Source organism: Sus scrofa, chromosome 13, assembly GCF_000003025.6.
Source record: "Sus scrofa isolate TJ Tabasco breed Duroc chromosome 13, Sscrofa11.1, whole genome shotgun sequence".
Taxonomy (NCBI): Eukaryota; Metazoa; Chordata; class Mammalia; order Artiodactyla; family Suidae; genus Sus; species Sus scrofa.
In genome coordinates this window covers 40,634,834-40,661,862 of record NC_010455.5, presented here as the reverse complement: position 1 = coordinate 40,661,862, position 27,029 = coordinate 40,634,834, and the positions used below count along the sequence as shown (strand labels likewise).

The following is a 27,029-nucleotide window of genomic DNA, read 5'->3' as shown; positions in this document are numbered from 1 at the left end:
TAGAGGTATTTGTACTAAATCGTGAATACACAAAAATAAAAGCATGAAAGTTCATGTCATATTTAATCCCTTAAGTAGGATATATAATGAGAATGTACAGAATCACAAGGCTGGAAAAGAAGTCTAGATGAAAACATGAAGTTCCTTGAAAGCAATGTTAGTTTGAATTTTTATTCCATTAGAGATTTCTTTTTAAATTTTAACATGAAGAAATTTCATGATATAATCTATGTTCTAGAAAATAAGTACAATGTCAAAAGGAAGATAGCTAGAGGCAGAGAGACCAGTTAAGAGGCTGTGCAGGGATTGGGATCAAGATGGCAGAGGAGTAAGACATGGCACTCACTTTCCCCCACAAGCATATCAAAAAAAAAAAAACCTTCTACATGTAGAACTGTTCACACAGGACATCTACTGAAAGCTGGCAGAAGATCTTAAACTTCCAAAAGAGGGAAGAAACTCTGACATAACTGAGTAGAACAAAAGGGAAAAGAGAGAGAGAAAGAAGAGGAAAAAAAGGGAATCAGGATGGGTGGAACCAGCACTCCTGAGAGAAAGCAGTGAAAGAGGAAAGGAATCTGCACCCTGGGAGGCCACCTAACTGATGGGGAGATCAGCCCAGAGATGGAGAGGCAACCTCAAAGCCTCAGAGAAAAGTACAGCAGGCAGGCAGAGGAAGGCAAAGCAGAGAGAGAACTGCAGAGATGATTGGTACCACTGCCCACAAACACTGCAGCCTGAGACACTCTGGCAAGGCCTGGGCACTAATACTCAGGCTCCAGAGGTCAGTTCCCGGAGAGGACTAGGGTTGGCTGTGTGGAGACAGCCTGAGGGGCTAGGGAGCAGTGCACCACAGGCTGGGGAGTGGACCACCTCAGGCAAGGGAACCTGGGAGGCAGCTGGACCTTCAGGAGAAGCAAGGAGCCATTGTTGGGGAGAGTGAAGGAGGAGGGGTGGAACCACCATAAGAATATTTTTCTCTGCACTCATGCAGGCTCTTGGGTGGCAGGGCGCCTCTTGTGCAGGCTGTGGGTGTCAGGGCACCTCTGGTGCAGGATATGGGTGATGGGGCGCCTCTTGCATGGGCTATAGTCAACAAGACGCCTCTTGCTCAGGCTACGGGCAGCGTAAGCAAGCTGCCACAGCCAGCTCAGACTCTAGAAGTGGGCATAGCCCACCAACACTAGGGATCCATGAACAGGTACCACCTGAAGCCCCAGTCACCTCAGGAGTCAGCACAGAGTAGGGCATTTCAGCTGATTGCCACCCATTATTGCTCATTCTTCTGGGAATGCACATGCCCTGTTGCTGCCACTGCCAAATGGTCTGGGCACTGCCTACACCTTCCTGAGGGTCACTGCTACTTCCCAGGGTCCTGCAATCATGAGCAGCCTGCACCACCTCTCCTCACCACTGTCAAGGGCCCAGCAGCCAGGCACTGGCTAGTAGCCCTGCCCATTGCCTCCATCTCCCAGGACTGGCTACTAGCCCTGCCCATTGCCTCCATCTCCCAGACTGTATACCAGCACCCCCCAATAAAGGGGATAACAGCCTGAACACACTGAGGAAAGAGACAGCAAGCATCCAAACCAAAAGCAGCCCTCATGCCAAAAAAAAAAAAAAAAAAGAAAGAAAGAAAATAGTAAGCCCTCAGAAACTACACAGGGGGCACTCTCACATATAAATAGCCCTCCAAGACTACAGTAGTTGTTTCACTAAACTCACAGAATAAGAAAAATATAAGCAAAAGGAAGAAGCTCAAGAGCCATTCCCAGTTAAAAGAACAGGAGAATTCTCCAGAAGGAGAGAACAATGAAACAGACCTCTGGAGTCTAACTGACACTGAGTTCAAAAAGAGGTAGTGAAAATACCGAAGGAATTGAGCGAATATGAAGGAATTAATAGCGGCCATAAAGAAATGTGATATTAGATAGACTTCTGCTGTCTAACAGACCAAGTTCAAAAAGGAAATAATGAAAATACTGAAGGAATTAAGAGTAAATTCAAAGGACTTAAGAGTAAATTTGAAGGAATTAAGAGTGGATATGAACATTAATGAAGATTATTTTAGAAAAGAACTAGAAAATTGGAGGAGGTGCCAAGAAAAACTGGAAAGTTCATTTGCAGAGACACAAGCTGAGTTAAAGGCACTGAAGAGCGAAATGGATAATGCAGAGGAACGAATACGTGATTTGGAAGATAGAATAATGGAAATCACCCAATCAGGACAGCAGACAGAAAACCAAATGAAAAAACATGAAAGCAATAAGAGATCTATGGGATAATCTAAAACGGGCCAATCTATGCACAGTAGGGATTCTACCAGGAGAAGAAAGAGAAAAGGGGATTGAAAATATATTTGAAGAAATTATGGCTGAAAACTTCCCAAACCTAAAGGAAAAAGATATCGAGATGCAGGAAGCACAGAAGGCCCCAAACAAGTTGAACCCAAACAGACCCACACCAATACATATTATAAAAATGGCAAAAGATACTGATAAGGAGTGGATTCTAAAGGCAGCAAGAGAAAAACAGAGTTATTTATAAGGGAACCCCCATAAGGCTATCAGCTCATTTCTCTACAGAAACACTACAGGCCAGAAGAGAGTGGGAAGATGTATTCAAAGCTCTAAAAGGGAAAAATGTGCAGCCTTGCATACTCTGCCCAACAAGATTATCATTTAAAATAGAAGGAGAAATAAAGAATTTCTCCAACAAACAAAAACTAAAAAAGTACAATACTAAACCCCTTCTAAAAGAAATACTGAAAAATCTCCTCTAAATAGGAAAGAAATAAGAAGAAATAGGAGGGAGGAAATCACAATTGGAAAGTAATCACTTAAATAAGCCAGTATATAGATCTAAAAGGGGAAAAAATACTGTTTGTAAAAGTGATGATAAACACAAGGAAGAGCAAAAGGATAAACATGAAGATGTTTTAAAAAAAAAAGGCACATCAAAATCATAAAATGTGGGGAAGGAAAGTAAGAAAATTTAGACTGCTTTTTTTTTTAGAGTGTTTTTGAGCCTACATCACTATCAGGCTGAAGCAGACAGATAATAGGAAGGGGTTAACAGGACAACCCCAAATCAAAACCAAATACATTCACAAAAACTAAAAAGAAGAGGACACAAGCATAAAATAAAAGCAAATCATCCAACCAAAACAGGAAAGGAACAAAGGAGGAACATAGAATCAACTGAAAAACAAGGTCTAAAATGGCATTACATACATATTTATCAATAACTACCTTAAATGTCAATGGACCGAATGCTCCAATCAAAGATGTAGTGTGGCAGACTGTATACAAAAACAAGAGCATACGATATGCTGCCTACAAGAGACTCATGTTAGGGCAAAGGATACATATAAGTTGAAAGTGAATGGATGGAAAAAAATATTTCATACGAATGGAAAAGATAGGGAAGCAGGAATTGGAATACTCATATCAGACAAAATAGATTTTAAAATGAAGACCATGGAGAAAGACAAAGAAGGACACTATCGAATGATAAAAGGATCAATTCAAGAAAAGGATATTATGCTCATCAGTATATATGCCCCAATATAGTATATATTATACATAATATAGTATGTATAATATAATAATATCAGTATATATGCCTCAACATAGTAGCACCCAGACAGACATATCCTCTATCACCCAGATAGAGGGCAGATCCTCTAGACAGAAAATAAATAAGGCACATTATTGAACAATAGAACAGACTTACTTGATATTTTTAGGACATTATATCCAAAAAAATCAGAATGTGCATTCTTTTCAAGTGCACACGGAACATTCTCAAGGATTGACCACATACTGGAGCACAAAATTAACCTCAACAAATTTAAGAGCGTAGAAGTTATTTCAGGGATCTTCTCAGACTGTAGTGGTATGAAACTAGAAATAAACCACAGGAAAAGAAATGAGGTAAAACTGACTACATGGAGAATAAACAACATGCTACTAAAAAAATCAATGGGTCAACAAAGAAATGAAAAAGGAAATTAAGAAGTACCTTGAGACAAATAACAGTGAAAACCCAACCATTCAAATCTATGGAATGCCACAAAAGCATTTCTCAGAGGGAAGTTCATAACAACACAGGTCTTCCTCAAAAAAGAAGAAGAATCTCAAATCAACAACTTAATCCAGCCTTAAAAATTAGAAAAAGAAGAACAAACAAAAACGTAGTCAGCAGAAGGAAGGAAGGAAATCATGAAGATCAGAGAGGAAATCATTAATATAAACATTCAGGTTCCCATCATGGCACAGCAGAAACCATGAGGTTGTGGGTTCCATCCCTGGCCTCACTCAGTGGGTTAAGGATCCAGCATTGCCATGAGCTGTGGTATAGGTCACAGACGCAGCTTGGATCCCATGTTGCTGTGGCTGTGGTGTAGGCCAGCAGCTGTAGCTCTGATTGGACCCCTAGCCCAGGACCCTCCATATGCTGTGGGTGCAGCCCTAAAAAGAAAATAATAATAATATAGACCTTCAATAAACAATAGAAAAAAATCAATAAAACCAAGGGCTGGTTCTTTGAAAAGGTAAACAAAATTGACAAACATCTGGCTAGACTCACCAAGAAGAGGGGAAGAACCCAAAGAAACAAAATAAGAAATAAAAAAGGATAAATCTCAGCAGATACTGCAGAAATACAAAAAACCATAAGAGAATAGTATGAACAATTATGTGCCAACAAATTTGACAACCTAGAGGAAAGGGACAACTTCCTAGAGACATACAGCCAGCCAAAACTGATTCAAGAAAAAATAGATCATTTGAACAAACCCATCACTAAAAAATGAAATTTAATATGTAATAAAAACACTCCCTACAAACAAAGGTCCAAGACCAGATGGCTTCACAGGCGAATTCTCCCAACATATAAGGAAGAATTTATACCTGTCCTTCTTAAACTTTCCCAAAAGGCTGAAGAAGAAGGAACACTCCCAAAGACATTCTATGAAGTCACCATCACCCTAATACCAAAACCTGACAAAGATACCACCAAAAAAGAAAATTACAGGCCAGTATCTTTGATGAATATAGACATAAAAATTGTCAACAAAATTTCAGCCAAGCAAATCCAAAAACATATTAAAAAGATCTTACACCACGATCAGGTGGGATTCATCCCAAGTTCAACATATGCAAATCAATCAGCGTCATACATCACATTAACAAAAGCAAAGTAAAAATTGACTTGATCATCTCAATAGACACAGAAAAAGCATTTGACAAAATCCAACATCCATTCATGATAAAAACTCTTACCAAAGTGTGTATAGAGGGAACATACCTTAACATAATCAAAGCCATTTATGACAAACCCACAACCAATATAATACTCAATGGTGAAAAACTGAAAGCCTTCCTGCTAAAATCTGGAATAAGACAAGGATGCCCACTCTCACCACTTTTATTGAACATAGTATTGGAAGTCCTAGCCATAGCAGTCAGACCAACAAGAGAAATAAAAGATATCCAAATTGAAAGAGAAAAGGTAAAATTGTCACTCTATATAGATGACATGATACTATATACAGAAAAATCTAAGGACTCCATGCAAAAATTACTCAAACTGATCAATGAATTCAGCAAAGTAGCAGGCTACAAGATTAACATTCAGAAATCAGTCACATTTCTGTATACTAACAATGAAATATTAGAAAAGGAATACAAAAGTACAATACCTATTAAAATCACACCCCCCAAAATGAAATACCTAGGAATAAGCCTGACCAAGGAGGTGAAAGACTTATACGCTGAGAACTATAAATCATTAATCAAGGAAATTAAAGAGGATTCAAAGAAATGGAAAGATATTCCAGGGAGTTCCTGTCATGGCTCAGCAGAAATGAATCTGCTGAGGACTCAGGTTTGAGCCCAGACCTTGCTCAGTGGGTAAGGATCCGGTGTTGCCATGAGCTGTGGTGTAGGTTGCAGATATGGCTCTGATCTAGCACTGCTGTGGCTGTGGTGTAGGCCAGTGGCTACACCTCTGATTTGACCCCTAGCCTAGGAACCTCCATATGCTGGGGTGCAGCCCTTAAAAAAAAGAAAAATGAAAAATGTACATGCTCCTGGAAGAACTAATATTGTTAAAATGGCCATACTACCAAAAGCAAGCTACAGATTTAATGCTACCCCTTTCAAATTACCCATGGCATTTTTCACAGAACTAGAACCAACATACCAAAAATTTATATGGAATCGTAAAAGACCCAGAATTTCCAAAGAAATCCTGAGGGGGGAAAAAAAACAAAGCAGGAATCATAATTCTCCCAGACTTGAGACAATATTATAAAGCTATAGTAATCAAGACAGTATGGCACTGTTCCATAAGCAGATGTACGTACCAATGGAATAGAATATAGAACCCAGAAATAAACCCAGACACCTATGGTCAGTTAATCTTTGACAAAGGAGGCAAGAATTTAAAATGGAAAAAGACAGTCTCTTTAGCAAGTATTGCTGGAAACCTGGACAGCTGCATATAAATCAATGAAACTAGAACACACCCTCACACAATGCACAAAAATAAACTCAAAATGACTTAAAGACTTAAACATTAGACATCATAAAACTCCTAGAAGAGAACATAGGCAAAATGTTATCTGACATCAACTGTACAAATGTTTTCTTAGGTCAGTTGCAAACATGAATTATAAAGAAGCTAGAGTGGCTATACTAATATCTTTCAAGGTATACTGCAGGACAAGGACTGTTATGTAAAGAGGCATATTTCCTAGTGATAATGTCGTCAAATCATTTAGAAGTTATAACAATCACATAGAAGATGTAACAGTCCCTAAATATTTACGCACCAATAACAGTGTTCATGGAGCAGAAACTAATAGAACCGGAGAAAGATAAATACACAATTATAGATGAAGATTTCAACACTCCCCTCTCAGAAATTGACATAAAATTACTAAACTTGAAAACACTATCAATCAACCTGACTTATTTGACATTTCTAGAACATTTCATTTAAAAGTAGCAGAAAAACACTAAATTCAAGTGCACTCTGAATGTTCACCAAGATGTATATTAGGATATATTAATTTTAGCAAAGTTAAAAACTGAAATCATAAAAAGTATGTTCTGTGACTAAATGGAATTACATTGAACTCAATAACAAAAAGATAATTGACAATCCCCAAGTCCTTGAAAATAAAGTAACACACTTCTACGTCACAGACGCGTCTCAGATTTGGCATTGCTGTGACTGTGGCATAGGCCAACGTCTACAGCTCTGATTCAACCCCTAGCCTGGGACCCCCATAAGCCATGAGTATGGCCCCCCAAAAAAAAAAAAAAAAAAGATAAAGTAACATACTTCTAAATAGCCTGTAAGTCAAAGAAAAATTATAGGGAATATTAGAAAATATTTTAACTGATATTTTTAACTAATTTTAAATGGTAAAAAAATAAAGCATACCAAAATCTGTGAGTTGCATTAGAGTTATCTGTACTTTGCATAAAGAAATAATCAAAGGAATAAATCAATGAAATTAAATATGGAAATGAAAAATAAGTGAAACCAAATTTGGATTTTTGAAAATATTTAGTAAGTGATAAATCTTGACTAATCAAGGGAAAAAAGAACACACACACTGTCAATATCAAGAATGAATGTAAGGAAAAAGGAAAATAAGGGAATATTATGAACAATTTCATGCTAATAAATTTGACAACTTAGATGAAGTAAGAAAATTCTTTTAAAGACACAAATTACTGAAACTGATACTAAAATGAATAGAAAATCCAAGTAGCCTTATATCTATTTGTAGAAAATGAATTTGTAATTTAAAACATTCGCACAAAGTCAGTCTAGGTCAGATGGCTTTATAAGGAAACATTAAAGGAAAAATAATTCTCTCAGCTGATAAAAGACAAGGAAATTTTTCAATTCACTTAATAAAATGAGGCTGGCATAATTCTTATACCAAATTAGTGAAGATGTTACAATTCCCAAAAGAACTATAAATCTATTTTACTATTGAACATAGACACATGTATCTTTAACATTATGAACAAGTAGTATTTATTCCAGGAATTCAAGGTTAGTCTGACATTTGAAAATTAGCCAGTGTAATTTATCATATTAACAGAATAAAGGGTAAAAATCATACAGTCATCTTAATGGATGTAGAAAAATCATTTAACAAAAATTCATTAGTCATTATGATAAAAACTCACATCAACTAGTAATAGAAGGAAACGTGTTCAGCCTGATAAATGGCCTCTGTCTAAAACCTATAACTAAATCATGCTTAATGGTGAAATAATGACTACTCACCATCTAAGATGGAGAACAAGGCAAAGCTATCCACTTTGACCACTTCTCTTCAGCATTATATTGGAGGTCCCAGCAAGTGCAATAAGATAGTAAAATTTTGAAGCGCATACAGGTTGAAAAAGAAGGAAAAGTTTCCCTTTGCAGACAACATAATCATCTATGTAGAAAATTCTAAGGAACCTACAGAAACTAAAAAACCTTGCAAAATAAGTGAGTTTACTAGCAGGGTCATGGAATACCATGTCAATATACCAAAGTCAACAGTGTTTCTATATAAATGTATTGATAGCAATAAACAATTGAAAATTCTAATTTTTAAAAATATTTACAGTAACCTCAAAACTCATATTAAATATTCAGTAATAATTTTAACAAAATATATATTATATTTTAATACTGAAAACTGTAAAACAGTGCTGAGGAAAGTTGAAGACCTAAATAAATGGGACCTGATATTTATGGATCAGACCATATTTATTAAGATATTAGTACTCCTCAATAAATCTGTAAATTCAATCTAATCCCAGTTAGAATCCCAGTAGGCTTTTTTTTTACAGAAATTAGTAAGCTATTTCTAAAATTTACATAGAAATTCAAAGGTCCTGGAATAGCCAAAATCATTTTTAAAGGTAAAATTTATACTTCATGATTTCAATACTTGATATAAGGTTGCAGTAATCCAGACATTAGGTCATTAGCATAGATACCATTAAAAAGTTAAGAATTACACCCAAACATGTATAGTCAGTTAATCTTCAATCAAGATATCAGAGCAATTCAATAAGGATAGGAAGATCTTAAGAACTAAAACTTCTCAGTATTCATATAGAAAAAAAAAATGAACCTCAACCCATACTTCATACCATTCACAATAACTAATTTGTGATGAATCATAGATATAAATGTAAGTACTAAAAAGTCGAAGCTACTTTAAGAGATTTCTTAGGACCCAGAAAGCATTATCCTTAATAAAAAATTGTCAAAGGGGGCTTTGGTAAAATTTGAAACTGCTCATCAAAAAGACATTATTAAGAAAATGAATAAGCAAGACCCAGACTGGGAGAAAATATTCTTAATACATACCACTGAACCAAAAGGCTTGTATTCCAAATAGATCCTACAACTCTCTAATAAGAGATGTAACTTTTTCTTTTCAAGCAAAAATAATTGAACAGAGATTATGCAATTGGTTAAATAAGCATAAGAATAAGACTCTATACCATCAGTTAGGGAAATTTCAAATTAAAAACACAGATGTCACTACTACTTCATCCACTAGAATGGCTAAAATAAAAGAAACAAGAAATACTAAATGTTGTTGAGATGTAAAGCAATTTCATAAATGGAATAACTACTTTGGAAATACCTTTGGAAGTTTCTCATAAAGTTAAATATTTACCCTTTGATCCAACAGTTCTGCTTGTTGGTGTATATCCAAGGAAATGAAAATATGTGTACCCAAATTTGAATTTCACAACACCTTTATTTATAATAGCCAAGATCTTGAAATAACCTAAATATCCAACAACAGAAGACTGAAAAACAAATTATGGTCTCTTCACAGAGTGAGGAACTGCTAAGCAAAGTAATAATGAACTACCAATACACATGAAAACATTGATAAACCTCAAATGTTATACCAAGTATTAGAAGCCCTTTACTGTGATTCCATTTATATAAAGTAATAAAGTAGACAAAATTAATCTAAGATGAGAGGAATTATAGGTATGAGTGCTGAGATTGATTTGAAAGCTACACAAAAGTTCTACCTGGAGTAATTAAAACATCCTATATCTTGATGAAGCATGGTGTGCAGGTATACAATGAAATAATCAAAACTTATCAAATCCTTAAAATCTGTGCATTCCAAGGTATGAAGGTCAAAAAGTTTATATGGTTAACATATTGAGCACTAAGCATATTCTGGGCACTGTTAGAGGTGCTTACATGTGTTTAAACATTTAATCCTAACAAGTCTTTGAGAGATGTATCATTATCATCACCACTTTACAGATGAGGAAAGAGGCAGAGAGAGGACTGCAAAGATTGTATAACTAATTAGTGGTGGGGCTAGAATTCATATTCAGACAGTTTGGCTCCAGAGCCCAAACTCTTGAATCCCTAGGAGGAATATATTTTTAAAATGATGCCAGTAGGGTTTAACTGTAGTGTTGGTGGACAGATTAAGGAATAGAATATTGTGATTAAATAATAGAAAGTAATTTGCAGTTCCAAATTTTAAAAGTGTTTTTGGGGTAATGAAATTGAAATTCAAGGTGTGGCCATGTAAGTGATTTAAGGAGTGAAGAGAAGGCTTTTGTAGGAAAAGAGGTTAAGGGACTGTTGGGGTGTTGAACTGTATTTCAGAAGGTAAGATGAACCCAGTCCTGGTGTTTTCTAGGAATGTTTTTACAGGATGGTATGAGTGTGTCTGAGAAGGTAGAAGAAATGACTGGGGAGCAGTTGAAAGAGCCTGTGTGTAGAATCTATCAATCAGGCTTCGAAGAAGATAGGTTTCCAAATCAGAAGCACAAACCCCTCTCCCAGTGCCACATAGTCATGTGACCTCCAAATAGGGAAGCACTGGTGAACTCCATATATATGACTTGAAGGTGGAGTAATACCTCAGAGAAAAGCCAGATTTCAGGTAAGGAATGGTGTGCAGGATCCTTAGAAAAATATAGAGTATAGGAGTACTTTCCAGAAGGAAGGATTTCAAAGGGCACAGTGAAAGGGTTACTTGAGGATTAGCAAGAGAAAGATGGGACAGCTGTTTTGGGAAGAGATAGCTTGCTGGAGAAGGTGGGACTTGGGAGATAGGGGTTGATTACTGAGCAGGTTTAATGATACTTCTACAAAGAACTTGCCTTTTCTTGTTTCAGCCAAGAGCTGCAGCTCTGGCAGCCCCAGGCTTCCATCATCAATATCCCCCTCAATGTAAGGACTTATCATGGTTTGCTTTTTCTGGGGAAATTGCTCTTAGTACGCTAGTAATAGGTAATTACTTGTCCTGACCATGTGAAAATTACTATTTTAGTTCTGCTTACACCACTTAATGAATACAGCATAATGGTGATAGAGGTGGATAAAGTCATTGTAAGCAAATATTCTATTGAGAAAACTGAAATGAAAAATTATTTTAAAAGGCACAGGAATGTGTCACAAAACCCTGTTTGTTATTATTTTGGGAACATGAGCTTCTAAAATTCTGGAAGAGATGTGCTTTAGGATCACTAGGTTATGAAATTGTGGTTTCTTACTTGTTGTTTCCTTTTATCAAGGCAGTGCTGTTTAGAGCTGTGTACTGTTAGTGACCAGGGCTCTTTCTACACTGGCAAAACAGATCCAGTTATATTCAGATTTTTCCTACAGTAATGGCAGCCATGAACTTATTGAATGCATCTCAGAGAGAGGGTGTGTGTGTGTGTGTGTGTGTGTGTGTGTGTGTGTGTGTGTGTGTGTGTGTGTGTGTTTCACCAGTACAGTGAAGCCATGTTGCCAAAATGTGACTCAGTCAAAACTAGAAATTAATGCTTTGGGTCATGCTTTCACCCTTTGGCATTTAGTTCCTCCATGTAGAATTCCATGCTGTAAGTAAATAGCATAAACTCTCTTATTAATCCAAGGAACAAACTTAATAGAACTATATTTTTGTCTGTCAAATTGCTATCTTTCTTGTGCATATTCTTACGGACCCACAGTTATGAATATTTTAGATCAAAAGCTCTTCCCCGCTTTACTAGAGTTACATGTAAGAATAAAGTAGCTACAGAGATCAAGAAAAATATCAAAAAAACTTTTAAGAGTGAATGATGTCACTGAGAATAATGAAAATATTTTATAAACATCAACTATAATTCAGATAATCCACTTCTTGATAGTAGAGAGTTCAAACTCTTCTAAAACTCTAGAAAATATATCACAGAATTTATATGAACAATGAGTTTTGTGTAAAGCTTGTGAAAATTATAACTTTATAAATATCAGCCAAACCAAAAAAAAAGAAAAAAAAACTTCTTTTTCCTCTAACCAAGGGAAATTTGTGAAAGTTATTCCCATCTTTTTCAAGAACTTCTCCCATCTGTATTTCTGAGAGATGGATTCACTAAATAACTTATCAGTTCTCACACTCTTATGGGGTTTGTTAAATGGTGATAAAATGGAAGACTGGAATTCCCTGGTGGCACAGAGGGCTAAGGATCTGGCATTGTCAGTGCTGTGGTGTAGGTTTGATCCCTGCCTCAGGTACAGCCAAAAAAAAAAAAAAATGGAAGACTGAAAGTATGTATGTAGGCATGTGGGCATGTGTGTATATGCATGTCACATGTGCCTATCATTATTTGTTGAGTACTAGAGTACTGTCCATGAAGCATGAATCCAGGCAGAAGGAATAAAAGCAGCTTGACTGTGATAGATAAGAAAGTGTGTAAATCACACTTAAAACACAAGCAACAAAATCAAAAGTAAACAAGTGGAACTACATCAAACTAAAAAGCTTCTGCACAGCAAAAGAAACCCATTAACAAAGTGAAAATACAACCTATGAAATGAAAAATACATTTGCAAACTGTCTGATAAATATTTAATAGCAAAAATATATAAAAACTCAAACAACTCAAGAGGAAAAAAACAAATGATCCAATTAAAAAATGGACAAGAGACCTGAATAGACATTTTTTCCAAAGAAGTTATGCAAAAGGGCCGAGAGGTACATAAAAATTACTAAACATCATCAGTAATTAAGGAAATACAAATTAAAACTACAGTTAAGACATCACTGCACACCTATTAGAATGGCTGTCATCAAAAAGACAAGAGATAAATGTGGCACGGATGTGGAGAATAGGAAACCCTTGTGCACTTGTGGTGGGATGGTAAGTCAGTACAGCCACTATGGAAAACAGTATCGAGGGTCCTCAAAACATAAAAAATAGAATTACCAAATGATCTAGCAGTTCTGGCTTCTGAGAATATAGCCAAAGGAAACAGAAACACTAACTGGAAAGATATCTGCACCCTCATATTCACTGCAGCATTATTTACCATAACCAAGACATGGAAACAACCTAAGTGTCCATCTATATAGATGAATGGTGTATATGGGATATTATTCAGCCATAAAAAATGAGAAAATCCTACCATTTGCAACAACATGGATGGACCTCGAAGGCATTATACCAAGTGAAATAAGTCAGATAAATAAGGAGAAATACCATATGATCTCACTTACATGTGAAATCTAATCAAAACAAAGCAAAACAAAAAAACCCACCAAACATAGATAACATTTGTGGAGTTTTCATTCTGGCTCAGCAGTAATAACAAGACCAGTATCCATAAGGATGCGAGTTCGATCCCTGGCCTATTACTCAGTGAGTTAAGGATCCGGCGTTGCCATGAACCGTTGTATAGGTCGCAGACGTGGCTGAGATCCTGCATTGCTATGGCTGTGGCATAGGCCAGCAGCTGTAGCTCTGATTCAACCCCTGACCTAGGAACTTCATATGCCATGAGTGAGGCCCTAAAAAGAAAGAGAGAGAAAGAGAGAGACAAGATTTGTGGTTACTAGAGGTTTTGGGAAGAGTGAGGGGAGCAGGAATCGAAGGAAGGTAATCAAAAGGTACAAACTTCTAGTTATAACAAGTACTAGGGATGGAACATACCACGTGATGACCATAATTAACACCGCTGTATGATCTATAGGAAAGTTAAGAGAGTAAATCCTAAGAGTTCTCATCACAAGGAGTATTTTTTTTTCTTTTCTTATGAAAATTTTCTATAAGATGATTGATGTTAATTAAACCTATGGTAATCATTTCACCGTATGTATAAATCAAACCATCATTCTGTGAACCTTAAACAGTGGTGTCAATTATTTCTCAGTGAAACTGTAGGGGAAAAAATGTAATAGCTAAGAGCCTGGTTTCCTGGACTCGCATTGTCTGAAGGAGGTGGACACCAGTTCACAAGCAGAGCCAATAGAGTCTGATGGAGTTTTCAGGGGCAGCCCTCTGCAGAGTTCATCTGTGGAGGGAATTAAAGGGGCAGGGTCCTAAAAACATCTAGCATGTTCCCAGGCCTCGCTGAACCTAGAAGCCCTTATTAATTGTTCAAAACCAAAGTCAAATGCCACCTCCAAGAATTTCCTAGATATAGGATGACTCAGAATATTTATTTCAAAGAAAATGAAGCAGAAAATTTAAAAAGCAGTTATTAACTTTAGAAGAAGTTGTATAAGGAAAGGAAAGGTAACCATACAGCATCCCTTGACTCAGCTGTGTATGGTAGTTATATAGTCACAATAAGGAAAATATACAATGTAGGTTTTAAGGAAAAGAGAGAAAGAAAGAATAAGAGAACTGTCTAGTAAGGATGAAGTTGGGGAATAAGGTGTGTTAAGTGAGCTAAAAGTCTTATCTAGTCTAATAGGCGGTCAGCAGAAAATGTCTAAAATTGGTGAATCGAGGTATTATTTAAAATAGAGAAGAAACAGTTAAGAATTGACATTAAGTGCAAATCAAAACTACCATGAGATACCACCTCACACCAGTCAGAATGGCCATCATTAATAAATCCACAAATAACAAGTGCTGGAGGGGCTGTGGAGAAAAGGGAACCCTCCTGCACTGTTGGTGGGAATGTAAACTGGTACAGCCACTATGGAGAACAGTTTGGAGATACCTTAGAAATCTATACATAGAACTTCCATATGACCCTGCAATCCCACTCTTGGGCATCTATCCGGACAAAGCTCTACTTAAAAGAGACACATGCACCCGCATGTTCATTGCAGCACTATTCACAATAGCCAGGACATGGAAACAATCCAAATGTCCATCGACAGAGGATTGGATTCGGAAGATGTGGTATATATACACGATGGAATACTACTCAGCCATAAAAAAGGATGACATCATGCCATTTGCAGCAACATGGATGGAACTAGAGAATCTCATCCTGAGTGAAATGAGCCAGAAAGACAAAGACAAATACTATATGACATCACTTATAACTGGAATCTAATATCCAGCACAAATGAACATCTCCTCAGAAAAGAAAATCAATCATGGACTTGGAGAAGAGACTTGTGGTTGCCTGATGGGAGGGGGAGGGAGTGGGAGGGATCGGGAGCTTGGGCTTATCAGTCACAACGTAGAATAGATTTACAAGGAGATCCCGCTGAATAGCATTGAGAACTATGTCTAGATACTCATGTTGCAACAGAAGAAATGGTGGGGGAAAAACTGTAATTGTAATGTATACATGTAAGGATAACCAGACCCCCTTGCTGTACAGTGGGAAAATAAAATTTACTAAAAATAAAAAAAAAAAAAAAAAAAAAAAAGAATTGACATTATGATTAGATGAGTGGAAGATGACAAAGGACTTAATTTTGTTTAAAATAGTTGGCACTGTTTGGCTTATATTTGCATATAATACCATGATAAGAAAAAAATTTAAAAAAATTTTAATGGCCACACCTGTGCCATATGGAAGTTGCCAGGCTAGGAACTGGAATTGGAATTGCAGCTGCAGGCCTATGCCACAGCCACAGCAACACCAGATCCAAGCTACATCTTTGACCTACACTGCAGCTTCCAGTAACCTTGAATCCTAACCCACTGAGCAAGGCCAGGGTTTGAACCCACATCCTCACAGGAGACAATGTCAGGTTCTTAACTTGGTGAGCCACAACAGGAATTCCAAATGTTTTTTTAAAAGAAACATTTCCTGAATGTCTTCACCATCCCACCCTGAGACCCCTCTGTATTAACTGTATGTAATAGATGCCACGTGTCTGACTCCCTTCCCAGACCAGAAGGACTGTCTGACTCAATGCTATATTCCGAGAGCCAAGCCCAGTGTCTAACACTTGATGAGTTCCTAGCACCTATGGGGCAGAATGGATGAATGCAGTTACTGATGGGATGAGCCAGCTGAAAAATTGGAATTGGGCATAATGTTAAGTATTTTTAGGAATAGGACCCAAATTTGTAACAATGGTAGTAATGCTAGTATAATAATAATGTTAATAGTTATGGTTGAATAGCTGGAACCCTTAGCACCTCCATTCTCTATAGCCAGCCTGGATTTTACCAAGCCTTGGTGTTTCTCCTTACGACATGTATACTAGATTTGTCCCTTACTTTTCACTTCCTGTGAAAGCCTTCTAAACAGATCCTCCTCATTTTTTGCTTAAATGACTGAGGGAGACTAACTAGTCCTTCTCTGCTTCAGTCTGTCTCTATTCTGCCTTAGTCTTCTTCCCAGTACCCCTGTACCAACCAAGATATTTCTGCATTAGGGTTAGTGCAACCTTTCTAATATTCTACTTTTCTCACATTCTCCTTCAAGAATCATAATGAGACTTGATCCAAGTTTCTTTTCTTTATTTTCTTGCTCCTCCATAACCTGGCTTCACTGCCCTATCCTACATCACTTCCAACACCCCACCCAGAGCTTACCATCCCACTGATCAAGCCAGTCTCATTGTTACCACACAGTCAATCCCACCTCCTACCTTTCGTTATACCAGATTCTTTTCCCCAAAATATCAGAGCATCCCCATCACCTGGGAATATAATGTTACTATTGAGACATCTACAAAAAAAATAATGTTTACATATTTAATCAATAATTTGCTGCATCGCTTCTCGGCCTTTTGGCTAAGATCAAGTGTAATAATTTGCTGCAGTCTCTCTTTGCTACTCCATATTAAAATCAATCATCCTAAACAGAATTTTAAAATAACATGTCCTTTATCAATTAATATAGGTTTCAATTTTGATAGATTAATAAAATAATCCTTATATAAACTGTGCTTCTAAGCAAATAGTGGAAAAGCCTGATAGTTTAATCAAAGCACAATTTTATTTTTTTATTTTTATTTTTTGTATATGCTGATTTTTTTTTCCATTATAGCTGTTTTACAGTGTTCTGTCAATTTTCTCCTGTACAGTATGGTGACGCAGTTACACATACATGCATACATTCGTTTTTCTCACATTATCATGCTCCGTCATAAGTGAGATATAGGTCCCAGTGCTACACAGCAGGATATCGCTGCTTATCCATTCCAAAGGCAATAGTCAGCAACCATTAACCCCAAGCTCCCAATCCATCCCACTCCCTCTCCCTCCCCCTTGGCAACCACAAGTCTATTCTCCACGTCCATGATTTTCTCTTCTGTGGAAAGGGTCCTTTGCGCCATGTATTAGATTCCAGGTATAAGTGATATCATACGGTATCTGTCTTTCTCTTTCTGATTTACTTCACTCAGGATGAGAGTCTTTAGTTCCATCCATGTTGCTGCAAATGGCATTAATTCGTTCTTTTTGATGGCTGAGTGGTATTCCATTGTGTACATGTACCACATCTTCTTAATCCAGTCGTCTGTCGATGGACATTTGGGTTGCTTCCATGTCTTGGCTATTGTGAATAGAGCTGCAATGAACATGTGGGTGCATGTGTCTTTTTCAAGGAAAGTTTTGTCTGGATACATGCCCAAGAGTGGGTTTGCTGGGTCATATGGTAGTTCTATGCATAGTTTTCTAAGGCACCTCCATACTGTTCTCCATAGTGGTTATACCAGCTTACATTCCCACCAATAGTGCTGGAGGGTTCCCTTTTCTCCACAGCCCCTCCAGAGCTTGTTATTTGTGGACTTATTAATGATGGCCATTATGACTGGTATGAGCTGGTATCTCGTGGTAGTTTTGATTTGCATTTCTCTAATAATCAGCGGTGTTGAGCATTTTTTCATGTGCTTGTTGGCCATCTGTATCTCTTCCTTGGAGAAATGTCTATTCAGGTCTTTTGCCCATTTTTCAATTGGGTTGTTGGCTTTTTTGCTCTTGAGTTGTATAAGTTGCTTCTATATTTTAGAGGTTAGTCCCTTGTCAGTTGCATCCTTTGAACTATTTTCTCCCATTCTGTAAGTTGTCTTTTTGTTTTCTTTTTGGTTTCCTTTGCTGTGCCAAAACTTGGCAATTTGATTAGGTCCCATTGGTTTATTTTTACTTTTACTTCTGTTGCTTTGGAAGACTGACCTGAGAAAACATTTATAAGGATGATGTCAGAGAATTTTTTGCCTATATTCTCTTCCAGGAGTTTGATGGTGTCTTGCCTTATATTTAAGTCTTTAAACCATTTTGAGTTTATTTTCGTGCATGGTGTGAGGGTGTGTTCTAGTTTCATTGATTTGCATGCAGCTGTCCAGGTTTCCCAGCAATGCTTACTGAAAAGACATTCTTTTTCCCATTTTATGTTCTTGCCCCCTTTGTCAAAGATTAACTGACCATAGGTGTCTGGGTTTATTTCTGGGTTCTCTATTCTGTTCCATTGGTCTGTCTGTCTGTTTTGGTACCAGTACCACACTGTCTTGATGACTGTGGCTTTGTAAAGTTGCCTGAAGTCTGGGAGAGTTGTGCCTCCTACTTGGTTTTTGTTTCTCAGGATTGCTTTGGCAATTCTGGGTCTTTTGTGGTTCCATATAAATTGTCGGATAGTTCTGTGAAAAATGTAGAATGGGTAATTTGCTAGGGATTGCATTGAATCTGTAGGTTGCTTTGGGTAGTATGGCCATTTTTACAATATGAATTTTTGCAACCCAGGAGCATTGAATATCTTTCCATTTCTTTACATCTTCTTTAATTTCTTTGATTAAAGTTTTATAGTTCTCCACATATAAGTCTTTTACTTCCTTGGTCAGGTGTATTCCCAGGCATTTGATTTTTTGTGGTACAATTTTAAAGGTATTGTATTTTTATATTCATTTAGTAATATTTCATTGTTAGTATACAGAAATGTGACTGATTTCTGAATGTTAATCTTATATCCTGCTACTTCGCTGAATTTGTTGATCAGTTCAGGTAGTTTTTGAGTTGAATCCTTAGGGTTTTCTATAAATAGTATCATGTCATCTGCATACTGCGACAGTTTTACCTCTTCTCTTCTAATTTGGATGCCTTTTATTTCTTTTGTTTGTCTGATTGCTAGTGGCTAGGACTTCCAATCCTATGTTGAATAACAGTGGTGAGAGTGGGCATCCCTGTCTTGTTCCAAATTTTAGCAGGAAGAGTTTCAGCTTTTCTCCGTTGAGAATTATATTTGCTGTGGGTTTGTCATAAATGGCTTTTATTATGTTAAGGCATGTTCCCTCTAAACCCACTTTGGTAAGAGTTTTGATCATGAAGGGATGTTAGACTTTGTCAAATGCTTTTTCTGCATCTGTTGAGGTGATCATATGGTTTTTGACTTTTGTTAATGTGGTTTATGATGTTGATTTATTTGCATATGTTGAACCATTCTTGTGAACCTGGGATGAATCCCTCCTAGTTATGGTGTATGATTTTTTTTATATATTGTTGGATTTGGTTGGCTAAAATTTTGCTGAGAATTTTTGCATCTATATTCATCAAAGATATTGGCTTTATAATTTTCTTTTTTGGTGGTTATCTTTTCTGGTTTTGAAATGAGGGTGATGGTAGCATCATAGAAGGTTTTTGGGAGTGTTCCTTCTTCAACCTTTTGAAAAAGTTTAAGGAGGATGAGTGGGTGTAAGTTCCTCTTTGTATGTTTGGTAGAATTTGCCTGCAAAGCACAGACAATTTTAAATACTGCTTTTGTAATTTCAAAAATTTCTTTTCTGCTTTTGTCCTGCAGTCTTCAATATGTCTTAATTTTTTACTAAATGATTATTTTCTCCTTTTCTTTAACTCAGTCAGACTATTTAGATAATTCATTTTATGAAGTATTAAGGGGTCTAATTGTCTAATGGGCAGAAATTAGTCCCTGCAAGGGTACTTTAAAAACTGGCAAATACCAGCCATAATTACAAATTCTATATAAGAATCTGTTTCTGTACAGTGGGTTAATTGGTTGTAAGTAGACAGCACAGCCACAATTTAGACCCAGCTTCTAATTTCAGTTTCATCCATGCTTTTTTAAACAAATATAAGTGGCTAATTGTGATTAAATTAGTCCTCTTGAAGAAACAATTGGCTACTTATCCCTGATTTTCAAGATTTAAGTGGTCTAATGCACCTGCAATTAGCTTCCCTCTACCATACTGCCTACAGATCTAGAGTTATTTCCCTGTGTTGTCAAAGCCTTATCTCGTGATGGCAACTCTGTAGCTACAAGACCAATGTATAGTTTAGATTATGATTATTCCTTTAGATGAATCAAAATGTAAACAAATTGAAGCCAAAACAGATAGAAGAAAGGGGAAATTGGTTTGAGGCTGGTTACTCCAAATGATTGCTCAACTCTCTGGACTTTCTATATATGGATGGCTCATTCATTTATGTAATTATAAAAAGTACTTACTCCTCTTTTCCTTTTTTTATTTTAGTGGTGCAATCTATGCATTGACTTGGTGGCATTTACCAGTGAAATATTCAAAGGAGCAGTTTTCCAGTCACTGGATGGAATTATTGTCTCAGCCACCTGTAAGCTACGGAAGATCTTTACTTTAAAATCCAAGCCTCAAGACACTACTGATAAAGGTGGTATGTTCAACCTACTATCAAAATTTTTAAATTCTCCAATTTTTTAAAAATTTAAACATGACTTTGAGTAGTAATAGTACGTAGTAAGGTTTTTTTATTTATCTTTAATTTTAGATTGAGCGCTTAACATGAGATCTATCTTTACAAATTTTAAGGCATATAATATGTTTTTGTTGACTGTAGGTACAGTGTTGTACAGCAGCTCTCTAGAGCTAATTGATTTTGACTGAAATTATATAAACACATTAATTTTCTAATGATCATGTTAAAATGGAAAGATAGTTGAATTATTCCTTGTATTATTCCTAGTGAGACTGGAAATATATACATTAATTATTCATTAAATAATTAATAAATATACTCTGCAGGAAGCATCCATCTAGAATTCATAAGGCAGCAAAAATTCTGCTGCTAAGATAGTCTTAACTGAAAGTGTTGAGAGAATACTGATGCTTCTTTTTGATTTTCATCTGGGATTATTTTTAACAAAATCAATTCTTCTAGAAGCCCAGGCAACAAGGCTCCATCTAGATGGCAAAGGTGATTTCTTAAAAGTTTGTAGGTAGACTTTAGATTTGTGCTCCATCTGGATGAGTGTCTAAAAAATCCTTCTGTGGTTCATTCTGTGGAACAAGACACTATGCCTATAAATTTAATTTGATAATAAAACATAGCAGTGCATTTACAGCTCCCCAAAGAGATCACAACCCAGGAAGTACAGCCATTCATCTTATCTACCACTTAAAGGCTGTACAAAAAAGTGAAAGATTTCATTAAAAAAATAGCACCCAGCTAATAAGAATCCTCAAAATGTGTAGAAATATAGGTGAATTCTACTCAGATCATAAGAAGTAAATCATAACCAATTAAAAATTTTTAATAAATGTAAAGAAAAAAGTAAATCATAAGCTGGCAGGTTAAATAAATGTTTTTATCTCTAATTATTCCTTAAGCCCCAGCAAAATTATGACATAGGAATGAAAATGGTATAAACCCTCCAGGGTGAGGAGAAAACAATAGATAAAAAGATGTTCATAAATTTTGTAAGATTTAGGAGTGACAGCTGACTTAGAAGATCAGAGAAGGCTGAAACCTTTGGGTTTACAGAGAGGTTTGCCAGTAAGATTAATAACATAGGACCCCAGAGGTATAAGGAATTGGCTTCCCCAGGAGAGGGTCAGTGGAATGTCATAGGAAGAGCCTGAACTCATCTCCTCTTAAAGACACAACAAATCTACAGCTGCATATGGATTAATTCCCTCAGAAAGGGACCTGAAAACTGGGTTAATAGAGCCTCCACAACAAAGGACTTAAGGACAGCACAAAGACAGGTAGAAGAGGCAGTGATAAAGTCTCCTCAAAGGAAAAAAAAAAAAAAAAAAAACCACACCTGAGCCACAGCAGTCCAAAATGGGAGAGATTTCAAAGGAATGAATCTTTTCCCTGAGGATTAGGATATTTTAGCTCCACATCAGATACCCCAACCCCTAAATCCTGCATCAGAGAGATGAGCTTTGAAAACCAGTGAAAGATATGTCCAGGAAAACTATAGAACTTCAGGGATTAGAAATCCACTCTTAAAGGACTTGCATGCAGAACCACCAGACCCAAAAAGCAGTTGGCCAACTGGACACAAACTGCAGTTGAAAAGCACATGAATCATAGGTAAAAGAGTCCCACTTATTAATCTTCATGTATCTGCTGGAGAGGCAGGAGCCAGTTGGACCCTCTCTGGGGGCTGAAACACTAGTAGTAGACATTTTTCCAATCTCTGCCTACCTTGTAACATCAATGCTGGCAGGTGCCATTTTGGAATTCTCCCTCTAACTTATTATGCCAGTGGACCTACCTGCTTGGAGCCCCACCTTTAGGCCTGTGCTTTGGCAGGGCACTGCAGCTAGTCTGAGGACCATTCCCACCCACCAGTGTACCATAGCAATAGCCACAGCCCCACCAAAACTAGAAGGTACACACAGTCCACATAGGGGGCAACCCTTGAATACCTGACTCTGTGGGCCAAGCAGATTGTGTTTCTCAGTCATAGGATGTTATATATAAGGGCACTCCTTCATGACTGGGAGAGATAGATGATTTACCTGATACATAGAAACAGAGAATTAAGCATAATAAGGAAACAGAGGAATATGTTCCAACTGAAGTAATAAGACAAACTCTCCACCAAAGAAATAAATGAAGTGGAGATTTGCAGTCTACCTGAAAAAAGAGTTCAAAGTGAGGGTCATAACGTTGTTCATCAAACTTGGAAGAAGAATGAATGAATACAGCGAGAAATTCAACAAAGAGATAGAAAATATAAGAAAGTACCAACCAAAGAGAAGTAATAACTGAACTGAAAAATAAACTAGAGAGGTTCAACAGCAGACTGGATGAGGTACAGAATGAATCAGTGAGCTTAAAACAAAGCAGTGAAAATCACTCAGACCAGCAAAATGAGAAAAGAATTTTTAAAAGTGAAGATATTTTAAGGGACCTTTGAAACAACAACGAGTGAAATAACATTCACATTGTAGGGGTCCTAAAAGAAGAGAGACAAAAGGGCCCATAAAATTGTTTGAAGAAGTAGCAGCTGAAAACTTCCCTAATATGGAGAAAGAAATAGGCATCCAGGTCCAGGAGGCATAGAGAGTTCCAAATTAGATGAATCCAAAAAGACCCATACCAAGACGCATTATAATTAAAATGATAAAAGTTAAGAATAAAGAGTTAACTCTAAAAGCAGAAAAACAACTTATTACATACAAAGAAGACCCCACAAGACTGTTATCAGATTTTTCAGCAGAAACTTTACTGGCCGGAAGAGAGTGGCTTGACATATTCAAAGTGCTAAAAGGGAAAAGCATCCAACCAAGGATTCTTTACTTAACAAGATTATTCAGAATTGAAGGAGAGATCAAGAATTTCTCAGCTACACAAAAGTTAAAGGAGTTCAACAACACTAAACCAACCCTAAAGAAATATTAATAGGACTTCTTTAAGCTGAAAAGAAATAGCACTAATTAATAAGAAAACATATGAGAGTAAAAATCTCAATAGAAAGTGTACAAGAGTGAAAAATCTCAATAATAAAGGTAGTGGATCAATCACTTACAAAGCAGGCATGAAGGTTAAGAAAACAAAAGTAGTAAAATTAACTAAAATTATGATTAAGGGAAGCATAAAAAAAAGATGTAAAAAGTGTTAACAAAAGTACAAAACATGGAGAAGGTGGAATGCGATAAAGATAAAGCTGTGGAATGTGTTCAGAATTAAGTTGCTCCCAACTTAAAACAGGCTACTATTAACATAGGATGCTGTATGTGAACCCCATGGGAACCACAAGCACACACAGACTTTATAGCAAATACACAAAGGCAAATGATAGATGAATCTAAACATAACACTAAAGGAACAATTAAAACACAAAGGAAGAGGGAACGAAAAGAAAAATAGAGAGCTATGAAAAGAGCCATTTGACAAAATTCTAAATTTATTTATGATAAAAACTCTCAACAAAGTGGGTATAAGGGAACATCCTAAGTGTCTATTGATGGATGAATAAAGATGATGTGGCGTATAAACACGGTGGAATTCTACTCAACCATAGAAAAGAATAAAAGCCTGCCACTTGCAATAATTGGATGAACCTTGATGGTACTATGCTAAATGAAATGTCAGATGGAGAAAGAAAAATACTGTGTGATTTCACTCACATGTAGAATCTAAAAAAACAAAACGTACTGTTTTGTTGACTGTAGCTTTGTAGTCTAGTATGAAGTCAGGGAGCCTGATTCCTCCAGCTCCTTTTTTCTTTCTCAGGATTGCTTTGGCTATTCAGGGATTAGAAATCCTGATTAGTCAGGATTAGAAGATTAGTCAGGATTAGAAGACCCTGATTAGTCAGGGTCTTCTGTGTTTCCACACAAATTTGAAATTTTTTTAGTCTAGTTCTATGAAAAACACCATTGGTTATTTGGTAGGGATTGCATTGAATCTGTACATTGCCTTGGGTAATATACTCATTTTGACAATATTGATTCTTCCAATCCAAGAAAATGGTGTATCTTTACATCTGTTTGTGTCATCTTCGATTTCTTTCAACAGTGTCTTATAGTTTCCAGAGTACATGTCTTTTGCCTTCTTAGGTAGATTTATAGTTAGGCATTTTATTCTTTTGGTTGCAATGGTAAATGTGATTGTTTCCTTAATTTCTCTTTCTGATCTTTCATTCTTAGTGTATAGAAATGCATGATATTTCTGTGTATTAATTTTGTATCCTACAACTTTACTGAATTCATTGATGAGTTTTCTGGTAGCATCTTTAGGATTTTCTATGTATAGTATTATGGCATCCACAAAAACAAAAATAAATCAGTGGAAAGGATAGAAATTCCATAAGTAAATGTACACAACTATGGTAAACTAATCTATGACAAAAGAGGCAAGTATATACAGTGGGCAAAAGACAGTCTCTTCAGTAAGTGATGCTGGGAAAACTGGACAACTACATGTAAAAGAATGAGTTGAAACACTCTCTAATACCATACACAAAAATAAACTCAAGATGGATTAAAGACCTAAATATAAGACCAAATACTATAAACCTCTTAAAAGAAAACATAAGCAGAACACTCTCTAACATTAACTGCAGCAATGTCTTTTCAGATCCGCTTCTGGAGTAATGAAAATAAAAACAAAAATAAATAAATGGGACCTAATTAAACTTAAAATCTTTTGCACAGCAAAGGAAACCATAAACAAAACAAAATGACAACCACAGAATAGGAGAAAATATTTGCAAATGAAGCAAATGACAAGGGATTAATCTTCAAAATATACAAACAAGTCATACAGCTCAATTTCAAATTAACAACCAACCCAATCAAAAAAACGGCAGAAAGTCTAAATAGTCCTTTCTCCAAAGAAGACATACAGATGGCCAAAAACCACATGAAAAGATGCTCAATATCACTAATTATTATATAAAAGAAAATCAAAACAATGGTGAGATACCACTTTACACCAGTCACAATGGCCATCATCAAAAAATCTATAAACAATAAATGCCAGAGAGGGCGTGGATAAAAGGAAACCCTCTTATACTGTTGGTGGGAATGTACATTGATACAACCACTATGGAAAATAGTATGGAAGTGTCTCAAAGAACTAAAAATAGAACTACTGATTGATCTAGCAATTCCACTCTTGGGCATCTATCTCAAGAAACCAGTAATTCAAAAAGATACATTCACCCCAGAGTTCAATACAACATTATTTACAACAGCCAAGACATGGAAGCATCCTAAATGCCCATCAACAGAGGAGTGGATAAAGAAGATATGGTGTATACACACACACACACACACACAATATAATACTACTCAGCCATTAAAACAAATGAAATAATGCCATTTGTAACAACATGGATGGACCTAGAGATTATCATACTAGGTGAAGTTAGTCAGACAGTGAAAGACAAACATCGTATGAAATCACTTATATGTTTAATCTTAAAAAAAGGATACAAATAATCTTATTTGCAGAATGGCAACAGACTCACAGGCTTTGAAAACAATCTATGGCTACCAAAGGGGACAGACTGGGTGAAGGAGGGACTAGGAGTTTGGGACTGGCGTATGCACACTCTGGTATATGAAATGATTTGTCCAATGGGAACCTGCTGTATAGCACAGGGAACTCTATCCAATATTCTATGATAATCTATATGGGAAAAGAATGTATATGCATGTGTAACTGAATCACTTTTTTCTACAGCAGAAGTTATCTGGACATTGTAAATCAACTATTCTTCAATAAAGCTTTAAAAATGATAAAACAACAACAACATAGAATTACCATGTGACCTAGCAATCCACTCCTAGGTATACACCTAAAACAATAGAAAATAGGTGTTTATACAAAAGCTTATACACAGAAGTTCACAGCAACACTATGCACAATAGCCAAAAGATAACAACTGAAATGATGAAAAATGGATGAATGAATGGTTCAACAGAATGTGTTATAGCCATACAATGGCATATTAGTCAGCCATCAAAATGAATGAAGTACTTATCCATGCTACAATATGAATAAACTTTAAAAACAACATTCTGGAGTTCCCATCGTGGCGCAGTGGTTAACGAATCCGACTAGGAACCATGAGGTTGTGGGTTCGATCCCTGGCCTTGCTCAGTGGGTTGA

The 27,029-nt window shown here is 36.4% G+C and overlaps 1 protein-coding gene across 15 annotated transcripts in view; it reads left to right on the top strand.

Annotated features, from left to right (window-relative positions):
• The window catches only part of C13H3orf67 (chromosome 13 C3orf67 homolog), a 282,335-nt gene that overhangs the window by 106,760 nt on the left and 148,546 nt on the right, over nucleotides 1-27,029 (top strand). For 11 of the 15 annotated variants that reach the window (XR_002337601.1, XM_021069115.1, XM_021069106.1 and 8 more), the window contains one exon: nucleotides 20,672-20,828. Coding sequence is in view for 14 of the 15 variants with exons in the window: in XM_021069115.1 (XP_020924774.1) it covers nucleotides 20,672-20,828 (157 nt within the window). In the remaining variant the exon portion in view is untranslated. The remainder of the gene's footprint in view (nucleotides 1-20,671; nucleotides 20,829-27,029) is intronic. The other 4 variants (XM_021069111.1, XM_021069119.1, XM_021069109.1 and 1 more) reach the window with 1 other exon arrangement.